The 11,874-nt window shown below is 48.9% G+C and overlaps 1 protein-coding gene across 1 annotated transcript in view; it reads right to left on the bottom strand.

Annotated features, from left to right (window-relative positions):
* Positions 1–341: 341 nt before the first annotated feature.
* LOC142310225 (uncharacterized) overlaps positions 342–11,874 on the bottom strand; it is an 83,481-nt gene continuing 71,948 nt past the window's right edge. Inside the window, exon 11 of the mRNA XM_075347714.1 lies at positions 342–640. Coding sequence (XP_075203829.1) covers positions 582–640 — 59 coding nt within the window. The 3' untranslated portion in view covers positions 342–581. The remainder of the gene's footprint in view (positions 641–11,874) is intronic.

Below are 11,874 nucleotides of genomic sequence, written 5' to 3'. Positions count from 1 at the left end.
TGCCACGAGAAGAATTTGAGCCAACGCTCCTAGGAGTGTGGGAACTGTCTATTGTGCTGACCTTTTACATGACATAACATTTAGCCAAACCCACTGATTTTGGCCAGTTTGCCACATGATCTTATATGTAAGGAGGTCTCTTGATTGACAGTTTATCAGGGGAAAAACCCCCCAATTATTTTGGATTTCAACATGCTTCGATCATTTTCTTGTAAGTAGTACCGTAAGTAGGTCTTCAGAATTACCGTAGGAGGAATATCTGTCAACTGATAGCCATATGAGGAGCTGCTTTTTTCCCCGAAGTAACCAAACAGAAATAGGACATGTTGAAATCCAACATGTCTGATCCAACATTTATTAGGTGGTAGTAAGGAGGTCCTTGAAACAGATATGTAGGTGGTCAAATGGGAATGTGTCTTGAATATTCTTACTCATGATCACCCTCATACAGCCGCTTATGCAACATTATATCTTTATATGATAGCGAGACTTGTGAAAAAAATCTGTAAACACATAGGAGGTACATAGAAAGACTGCAATGAGTGCCATCCTTGATTTGTAGTTCTGAGTAGGTCTGTTGTCTAGAAGTCAGGCGGAGGGGGGAGATCATCCAGATAAGAAGAGCTCTCCATGGAATCAGCTGCAAGATTACAAAAAGAAAGAACCTGATTAGACCAAAATGTGATGTGTAAAACTGATCACCATTGTAACTTTTCATTAAGAAGCAATAGATGGCGGTATTATTGTGGTGCTATATGGAGGTATTTATGTAGACACTACTTCATTTCTATTTGGACATTGTCCAATAGGTGACACTAGAGTTCGTTTAATTCCTCACTGAAGAGACAATTTGCCTATTTAGATATTAAATAACAAGTACATATACAAGCATAACTGGTTAATGGTGACACTATGTGGCGGCATTATTTTGAAATTATGTGACTGGATTACTTAGCAGTTGTTTAGCAGCATTTTATAGAAACTTTTTTTTTTAATAGAGATGCAGCTTTGAAAATGTATTCACGTGAACAAGGGAGGCCTGTATTATTATTTACTTTCTTGGTATTAAGTGAAAGGACGCATAACACAATCCTATTCGATGCATCGATCTGGCATCAGGTATTGGACAATTGGCTCTAAGTTTTTATTTTTGGGTGTTATAAAAATGTACGCAAGAGCAGGTAATGTGTTGACTATACCCTGATCCTCACCTCTATGCGCCAGCATATTACAGCGCAGTCATTCCAGTGCAGTCATTCCAGTGCAGTCAGTCCAGTGCAGTCACTCCAGCGCAGTCACTCCAGTGCAGTCATTCCACCTCACTCATTCCAGTGCAGTCATTCCACCTCAGTCATTCCAGTGCAGTCACTCCAGTGCAGTCACTCCAGTGCAGTCACTCCAGCGCAGTCACTCCAGCGCAGTCATTCCAGCGCAGTCATTCCAGCGCAGTCATTCCAGCGCAGTCATTCCAGCGCAGTCATTCCAGCGCAGTCATTCCAGCGCCGTCAACTCCAGTGCAGTCATTCCACCTCAGTCATTCCAGCGCAGTCATTCCAGTGCCGTCATTCCAGCGCAGTCAATCCAGCGCCGTCACTCCAGTGCAGTCATTCCAACGCCGTCATTCCAGTGCAGTCATTCCACCTCAGTCATTCCAGTGCAGTCATTCCACCTCAGTCATTCCAGCACAGTCATTCCAGTGCAGTCAGTACAGCAGTCATTCCAGCGCAGTCATTCCAGCGCAGTCACTCCAGCGCAGTCATTCCAGCGCAGTCACTCCAGCGCAGTCACTCCAGCGCAGTCATTCCAGCGCAGTCACTCCAGCGCAGTCACTCCAGCGCAGTCATTTTGTGACGCCCTGGCAAAACCAGGTAGTCACCAATAGGCCCCTGCATAACACCTGCCCTCATTTGGAAACACATAGCCAACCATTAAACCCTAGTCACCCCCCCTTAGGGACAGTTAGACACACCAGTGGGCGTGCACGCCCACCCAGGGGTTTAGACTGCCCGGGGCAGGAAAAGCAGCAGATCAGTTCAGAGTAGTGGAGAGTGGAGGTCAGGCCTGTGTGTCAGGCCTGAAGCAAACTGACAGGTACCAGGGTAGGAGCCCTGTTGCCACTGGCTAGGAGACAGAGAGTGGTCTCCGTCAACAGAAGATGGGAAGACGGCTCGGTGGAATCGAGGTGGACCAGGCCAGGGTTGGAGCCCGTCAGTACCGACACGGGGAACCGACCTGGAAACCGTAGCACAAAGGGGGTACTCGGACCCTGAAGCCAGGAACCAGAACCTACTGGAACTGGTTAATTAACCGATTGAGGCCAGGACTAGAGGTCCTGTCCCACCCAAAGTCCCTCATAGAAGACAAGAGCCCACCGATTAGGGATAAGAGGTCATCGCCAAGGCCCATAGATCCCACGGGCCAGCGTCTGCGGGCACGGCTCCTTAGGCCACATCCAGCCGGGAGCGGACTCCTACATTTCATACTTTCATACAAGGAAGTATTTTCTACTTAAAGGCTATGTGCACACACTGCGTTTTTTTGATGCTGCATTTTTGTGCGTTTTTAAGAGCTAAAAATGCACAGAAACGCAGCGTCTTTAAAAAACGCATGAAAAAAACGCATGCGTTTTTACCACGTTTTGGTGCGTTTTTGCTCACTGCGTTTTTCTGCGGTTTTTTATCAGTGAACATTGCCATTAAAGATTGTTGAAAAAAAAAAAGGTCTGATGTCATTTCCTTCTTCCAAATGTTCTTCATTCTCCACTAGTGTATGCAGGAGAGCAGACAGCTGCAGAACTACAAGGCTCAGCATGCTCCATCCAGGACTGTATGCTGGAGAGAGAGTCAGGGGGAGCAGACCTACAAGGCTCAGCATACTCCATCCACTAGTGGATGCAGGAGAGCAGGCCGCAGCTGCAGAACTACAAGGCTCAGCATCCTCCATCCAATAGTGTATGCAGGAGAGCAGACAGCAGCTGTCGAACTACAAGGCTCAGCATCCTTCTTCCAGGACTGTATGCAGGATTTCTTTGCCCCCCCCAAACAAAAGAAATGACGGGGGCTTCGCCATATTTTTGTATGCTAGCCAGGTACAGCAAGCAGGTACAGGCTGCCCCCAACCCCCAGCTGCCTATTTGTACGCGGCTGGGAACCAAAAATATAGGGAAGCCCTTTTTTTTTTTTTATTTCATGAATTTCATGAAATAATTAAAAAAAATGACGTGGGCTTCGCCCAATTTTTGAGTCCAGCCAGGTACAACTAGGCAGCTGGGGATTGGAATCCACAGTGCAGGGTGCCCATGATTTCTGGGCACCCCCGCTGCGAATTGCAGTCCGCAGCCACCCCAGAAAATGGCGCTTTCATAGAAGCTCCATCTTCTGGCGCTGTATCCAACTCTTCCAGCTGCCCTGGTGACGGGTGGCTCGCTGGGTAATAATGGGGTTAGGGCTAGCTGTATATTATCAGCTGGCCCTAAGCCCGAAATTCATGGTGTCACGCCAATATTAGACATGGCCACCATGAATTTCTAGTAAAGATAAAAAAAAACACAACACACAGAAAAATATTTTTATTAGAAATAAAACACAACACAATTAGTGACTCCATCTTTATTGAAATAAAGAACCCCCCTCCACAGTAATCAAGGGTCCCGCGCCAATTCGGATCCAATATCATCTGATCGGTTTGCTGGAAGGAAACGCGTGTCAGGTTCTAGGATGTGAATCACATCACACATCAGCTGATTGTATAAAAGCCGTTTATACAATCAGATGATGCATCAGTGCAAAAAAAAAATAAAAAATACTCACTTATGTGTTGATTACCGGCAGCTCCTGGAGCGGAGTTTGATCCCGTCCGATCGCTGCAGGAGTTACCGGTAATCAGGGATGAGGTCTCCTGACGGCATCCGCTGACAGGTTAAGCCGGCCGGGCGCCGGCGTCACCGCGAGACTTACAATCAGCTGATGCGTCAGGTGACCGCATCAGGTGATCAGCGCCAGGTCCTGCAGCTATCGGAGGTGTCCCGGCCGTCTGCACACAGCCGGAGCGGCGGTACCGGGAGAGGAGCTGGGAGCGGACATGGCACCGGGAGTCTGCAGACAGGTGAGTATGAAATTTTTTTTTCTACTGTTCACTTTTGTTTTCGCAGCTGCCTCCACCTCCCGCCCAGACATGGCGCTGCACGGGAGCTGACATGCACAGGACTGGAGGTGGACGCAGCGGTGACGGTACCGGGAGGATTCACGCTTCTGTATTTACTGACAGAAGGAATCCTCTTCCTGTGCATGTCACTTTACTGCCCATCCCTTGCGTTTATAGCTGCGTTTTTAGTCATAGAAATGCACTAAAACGCAGCTATATTTGCAATTTATCATAAACAGCACAGATAAAAGGGGGACGGTACCATATTGTAGTTTCATCCTAGTAGGCTATGTTGCAATCCCCATATAAACAGATATCATAGAATATACTCCCAATTCAATCTAAACATCCGTGAAAAACACGTGTAGGAGACTCATTCATTTATAAAATATCAAATTTTTATTGTATTTCAAAAAGATAAAATTCATTTTCCATATAATGTACAAATGAGGTAAGGTGGATTCTTTACACACCCACCCACCAAGGAACCGCCCAGATTTGACCCATCATAATCCCTAACAAAAAAGTATAAATAGCCAGTGCAATATATGAGGGAAACACCATGTGGTCAAACACTCAAGTCACCAAACAGCAGTTTGCAGACTTACCCATGGTGAGGGCCAATCGATGGTGGTTCAGAGGTAGGTAGGTGAGTATCCTTCAACCCGGACGCGCGTGTCGCCAAAGCTTCATCAGCGGGGTGCAGGCGAATGGATATACTCACACCACACTCCTCTTTTATATCCTGTAAAAGCCCGTGATTGCTGGTGATGTAATCCATGTGTGTAGCGCAATTTGCTGTTTTCATTGCGTTTTTGAACATCTCATTGAACTCAATAGATGGAAAACGCAGTGAAAAATGCAAAAATAATTGACATGCTGCGTTTTTGTGGGCACCACAAAAACGCAGCTAAAAAAACGCTGTGTGCAGACAGCAAAAATGAAAACTCATAGACTTTGCTGGGGAAGCAAAGTCATGCAGTTTTCTGAGCAAAAATGCACCCGAAAAACGTGGAAAAACGCCGCAAAAAACGCACTATGTGAACTTATCCAAACGGTGCAGGAAAAGGATAGAGACCACCAGCCGGGTGGGGAATCCCGAACGCAGCCGGCGGCGGCACTGGCCACCACCACCTTGGTTCACCAGAGACTCATGTGTTTTACTAAAAGTGAGTACACCAACACCCCCTGCGGTCGTCATTCCCCCTGCACTAGAGCCATCAGGTCCCGGGGCCACCATCCCTGCCCACGGAGGGGTTAACATCTTGCTGCACAACATCTCCCCCGGGTGCCCCGTAACAGCAGCGGTGGTGTCCCACCTCACCACACACCGTGGGTGGCGTCACGAACCTATTACGGCCTAGCCCGTACATCTACGTCCCCCATTTTTATTCGGCGTGTCCACGAGACCCCCAGGTCCGGAGACCCTCGAGCTACCACCCCTGAAGGTCCGGATCTGAGCAGCGGCGGCTGCTGGCACGGGGGCAGCATACCCCGAAACTTGGCATCACGAACAGGATACTTACCCATTCACTTACCTTGTGGAAGTGCGCCTTGTATTGGACAGTCAGCGGTGATCCGTTGCTGAAATTTCAGAAGTCGCCATTTTGGTTGCCATTTTGACACGAAAAACTACAGCCCAGCGTGTACTTCCCCGCGAAAAGGGTGCGAAAGCCAAAGCCCCGCCCCCTGGGAACGCGGCCGGAAAGCGAGGCCGGAAGTCGCAAAACGAAACTTACAGGCCTGAAAGAGGAGTGCCAGAAAAAGACCAAGGGGGAGCAGATGGAAGATGTCTGCTTCTAAACCCGATGCCGGCCCCGCGCCAACCGCTGAAGCGGCAGCGCCCGCGGGGGAAGCAGCCGGTGAGGAAGCTGCAGCTCCTGCTCCAGTCTCAGGAGCGGCAGACCCCGAGACTCTGGTGGTGACTCCCCGTGTAGCAGCTGGCGGTGACCCGCCTGCCACAAGCAGGATGTTGGCTCCGGCAGTCCGCCCGGCCGCGACGGGAGTGGCGCCCGTGGATGTGGCAGGTGAGGAGGCAGCGGAAGCTCCCGCCCCAGCCAAAGGAGTGGAGGAGCCAGAATGGAACTGTTTACCGCTGGGGACCGCTGCTTGGTTAGAACGAAAGTTGGCGCGGTTCTGTGTCCAGGTGCGGGTCGAATCGATGCAGCAGGCGCTGGGTTGGAAGGAGCAGTTGCAGAGAATGATAGCGGTGGTGTGGGCCCACGAGAAATCAGCTTCGTCAGCAGCACACAGTCAGGATAAAGCAACGCAGACCCTCCCGGTTCCGCTGATCCAGTCGGGGACAGAGCCCATTCCTGATGAGGCTGGGGAGCCTCGGACGGCTCGGCCCCAGGAGGAAACGGTGCCCCCTGCAGCACAACCCCCGTCCCCCTTGAAGGTCTACAGTCCGGGGATGTACTACACTTGGTTCGGAAAGCCCATCTCCAGGCAGCTGGGGGAGCCGCGCGGGCCCATGCAGCAGTGGTAGTTGTTCCCGGATACCAAAAAGTTAAAGTTCCCCGTTGGGACAGTGTGCCTTTAATGTTCCCGTTTACAAGTTAAAACCAAAGACAATGGCTGAGAACTTGCAGGCCAACCCATAAACTTTTGGGTCTTGTAAATAATCCTGGACCTTCCTTCTACAACCTTTGCAGCAGTCTCCGGAGAGGCTGATTGGAGGATGGGCCTGCGGTAGAGTAGGCGGAGGCCCAGTCACCATTAGGACTGGTGACTATCCTCCGGGTCAGGGGTCCCCTGGACGTGGGTCCCTTGAAAAGGACTGCCGGGTAAGGAACTTTTTACCCGGCCCATTTGGGCAACACCCGGACTTAACCTGGACTCGGGCAAGGTGTGTCAACCTGTGTTTTAATGGTGGCACCAGGGTTAGGTTTGTTTGGGTGGTAAAGGCGAGAAGGACCCGGTCCCGTCCCGTCCCGGTTATGTTATGCAACATTTAAGCAACCTGCCTCCCGTAAGGGAAGAAACCAAAATATTCTTGCAATGTACATATGTTATTATCCTTGCAAAATGTTTTATTCCTTTTATCTTTCTGCAGTAAAAATAAACCAGTGGTGGTCGGACAGCCCGTGGACGGTCTGTGTTTAACCAAGGGGGAGTGTGACGCCCTGGCAAAACCAGGTAGTCACAAATAGGCCCCTGCATAACACCTGCGCTCATTAGGAAACACACAGCCAACCATTAAACCCTAGTCACCCCCCCATAGGGACAGTTAGACACACCAGTGGGCATGGCCAGGCGGTTGGTGCACGCCCACCCAGGGGTTTAGACTGCCTGGGGCGGGAAAAGCAGCAGATCAGTTCAGAGTAGTGGAAAGTGGAGGTCAGGCCTGTGTGTCAGGCCTGAAGCAAACTGACAGGTACCAGGGTAGGAGCCCTGGTGCCACTGGCTAGGAGGCAGACGGTGGTCTCTGTCAACAGGAGACGGGAAGACGGCTCGGTGGAACCGACATGGACCGGGCCAGGCTTGGAGCCCGCCGGTACTGACACGGGGAGCCGACCCGGAAACCGTAGCACCAAGGGGGGTACTCGGACCCTGAAGCCAGGAACCAAAACCTACTGGAACTGGTTAATTACCCGATTGAGGCCAGGACTAGAGGTCCTGTCCCACCCAAAGTACCTCATAGAAGACAAGAGCCCACCGATTAGGGATAAGAGGTCACCGCCAAGGCCTATAGATCCCATGGGCCAGCGTCTGCGGGCACGGCTCCTTAGGCAACATCCAGCCAGGAATGGACTCCTACGTTTCATACAAGGAAGTCTTTTCTACTTAAACGATGCAGGAAAAGGATAGTGACCACCAGCCGGGTGGGGGATCCCGAACGCAGCCGGCCGCGGCACCGACCACCACCACCTTGGTTTACCAGAGACTCGTGTGTTTTACTGAAAGTGAGTACACCAACACCCCCTGCGGTCGTCTTTCCCCCTGCACCAGAGTCATCAGGTCCCGGGGCCACCATCCCTGCCCACGGAGGGGTTAACATCTTGCTGCACAACATCTCCCCCGGGTGCCCCGTAACAGCAGCGGTGGTGTCCCACCTCATCACACACCGTGGGTGGCGTCACGAACCTATTACGGCCTAGCCCGTACATCTACGTCCCCCATTTTTATTCAGCATGTCCGCGAGACCCTCGGTTCGGAGACCCTCGAGACACCACCCCTGAAGGTCCGGATCTGAGCAGCGGCGGCTGCTGGCACGGGGGCGGCACAATTCCAGCACAGTCATTCCAGCACAGTCAGTTCAGCGCAGTCATTCCAGCGCTGTCAGTCCAGGGCAGTCATTCCAGCGCTGTCAGTCCAGTGCAGTCCTTCCAGTGCAGTCATTCCAGCGCAGTCAGTCCAGGGCAGTCATTCCAGCGCTGTCAGTCCAGTGCAGTCCTTCCAGTGCAGTCCTTCCAGTGCAGTCATTCCAGCGCTGTCATTCCAACGCAGTCATTCCAACGCAGTCATTCCAGCGCAGTCATTCCAGCGCAGTCATTCCAGCGCAGTCATTCCAGCGCAGTCATTCCAGTGCAGTCATTCCAGCGCAGTCATTCCAGCGCAGTCAGTCCAGCACAGTCAGTCCAGCACAGTCAGTCCAGTGCAATCATTCCAGCACCGTCATTCCAGCGCCGTCATTCCAGCGCCATCATACCTTTCCAACGCAGCCATTCCAGCACAGTAATTCCAGTGGTCCCCACTGGTCCCTGCTTGCTTCCTGAATCATTCACATGACCACTGCAACCAATCACTGGCCTCAACGGTTACATGATGACTCCCTACATCAACCGTAAGGTCTGTGGTTATTTGTAACAGTTTTGTGAATAATGAAGGACATATATCACAACTTTTAAAAATAGGATAGAGTACATGTATTTTTTACATAGTTACATAGTAGTTACATAGGTTGAAAAATGACCTGGGTCCATCTAGTTTATCCTTCCTCCACCAGTTATACATTTTGTCCCTAAGTCACTTATAACCAACAACGTTGTGTGTACTGAGGAAATCATCCAGCCCTTTTTTAAAAGCTGTTATAGTATCTGCCATTACTACCTCTTGTGGTCGGCATTCCACAGTCTGACTGCTCTAACTGTAAAGAACCCTTTCCTATTTAGCTGTCGGAATTGCTTTTCTTCCACTCGCAGTGAGTGCCCCCTGGTCCTTAGTATTGTCTTTGGAAGGAATAAATCATGTGCCAGTCCATGACACCGTTAATCTTTCCCAGTCTTTTATGTGCACCAAACACAGCAATAGTGCCCCTAATGAAGCAAGTAAGTGTTACCACACAATTTATAACCCCTCTTATGGCCGCCATATAATATGAAGCCCCCACGATGCCAATCCATACAGTATAATTCCTCAAAGATAATCCCATACATGTTAATGCCTTTTACCAACATAGTATGATGCTCCCAAAGTGCCCCCCACACTTTATAATGCCCTCGCAGTACCCCCCCACACATTATGGCACTCTCACAGTGTATCCCTCCACAGTAAGATGCTTACACATATGATGCCCCCCAAATACTTCTATTGCCTTTGATGTCCCCACATTATCCCCAAATATGATGCCCCTACACAGTATGATACCCCAAAGATGACCCCCACTTAGTGTCCCCTGCATAATGATGTCCCCACTACACATTATGATGCCACTAGTGCCCACCACACAGTATGATGGACACATGATGGCTTCAGTTCTCTCCTCATTGTATGATGCTCACCAGTTGCCCCTTTGTTAGTGTGATGCCCAAATGCGATACCCTCACAGTGCTACATTCTGAAAGTGTGGTGCCCTTCACTCCATCCCACTACAACATAAAGAAACACTCCCTTAGCCTCATTCCCATGAGGAGTGGAGTTCTGTGCTGTGTGTAGTGTAGCAGACACAAGTTAGTGATGTAATCAGCACCGATTGGAGGAGCAGAGAACTGATGGCTCCCTGCTCCACCATTATACTTATATCCAGCGATATTAGCATCCCAGCAGATACAGTTGAAATCAGTCATTGACACTGTCTTCCTGGAACAGATGGACAACCCCCAAATCCCGGAGTCCCTCACTGAATTTAAGACAGACGCTGCAGGATGGAAGCAGAAAACTCCCAAGTAGTAGAATAAATTAATGAACAAACGGTAAATTGTATTAATTAAAATAGTCAAAATGCTAAAACACACAAGGAGACTATAATAGAATAACCTGAACAACCCCAGACTAAAATGGACAGAATCACACCATATAGATAACGTATAGAGTAATTACTAAACTTAAGATCAGAGTAGTAACACAAGCTGTCCACTAGATGGCGATGGTGTACAGCTAAACCTATAACTATGGTAGTAAAGTATAGGCATGTAAAAAGTAACTTTATTTGCAATCATAAGACACATGATATGGCTTTTATTTGTGCGATCGACTTGGAGGTATTTGCATATTGATATCTACATACATTGACACTTTTTGCACACCACCATGCTACCATTTTGGTCATTTCTGGATCACATACTAAACTAAGTATAAAGTCCATTTGGATATATAATGTGTCTTATGATTGCAAATAAAATTTACCTTTTAGATGCCTATTCTTCACTAGTTATAGGTTTAGCTGCACACCATCGCCATCTAGTGGACAGCTTTAGTAACTACTCTGATCTCAGGTTTATTAAAGGGAACCTGTCACCAGTTTTTTGCCCTATAAGCTGCGGCGACCACCACCAGGCTCTTATATACAACATTCTAACATGCTGTATATAAGAGCCTAGGCCGCTGTGTAGAACATAAAAAACACTTTATAATACTTACCTAATGGTCGTGTGGTTGGCCATATGGGCGTCTCCACGGCGCCTCCTCTTTCGGCCATCTTCGTCCTCCATTTTCTGAAGCCGCAGTGCATGACGTGTCCGACATCATACACACTCGTTTCATTTAGGTCCTGAGCAGGGCAGATCAAATTATTGTAGTGCGCCTGCGCAGGACCGGCGAGTGTGTATGACATAGCAGCATCATGCACCCAGGCTTCAGAAAGAGGACGAAGATGGCCGAAAGAGGAGGTGCTGACACCGGACAACGGAGGCACCCATATCGCCAACCGCGTGACCGTTAGGTAAGTATTATAAAGTGGTTTTATGTTGTCACAGCGGCCTGGGCTCTTATATACAGCAAGTTAGAATGCTGTATATAAGAGCTCGGTGGTGGTGGCCGCAGCTTATAGCCACCAAATCTGGTGACAAGTTCCCTTTAATTATTCTATGCATTATCCATATGGTGTGATTCTGTACAATGTAGTCCGGGGTTGTTCAGGTAATTCTGTTATTGTCTCCTTGTGTATGTTTTTGACAAGTTTAATCAGTAACATTTAACCTTTGTTTATTTTATTCTACTTTCTTTTTTTTAGTTTTCTATATATTTAGGAAGTGTTATGTCTACATAGTGGCCTATTGGTATTTAGGATGTAAGCAGAGACCGGTGTGGACCATCAGAGCTGGAAGTGCTGAGGGATGAAGAAGTAGTTATGGCATTTTATAACTTTAATCTATTCTCTGCTCTTGGTTACATTTTTGTAACCTTTGAAAAGACTTTAAAAGGGCTGTCCAGGGAAATGAAGTTATCACTTATCTGCGGCATAAGGGATAAATGATAGAACATGGCGGGTCCAACCGCTGGGACCACCATAGTTCGCCAGACCGTTACACATTTATATTGTTAGAATGGAGCAGAAGTGAATGTAAAGGT

Source organism: Anomaloglossus baeobatrachus, chromosome 5, assembly GCF_048569485.1.
Source record: "Anomaloglossus baeobatrachus isolate aAnoBae1 chromosome 5, aAnoBae1.hap1, whole genome shotgun sequence".
Lineage (NCBI taxonomy): Eukaryota > Metazoa > Chordata > Amphibia > Anura > Aromobatidae > Anomaloglossus > Anomaloglossus baeobatrachus.
This window is presented reverse-complemented; position numbering and strand designations above follow the sequence as displayed.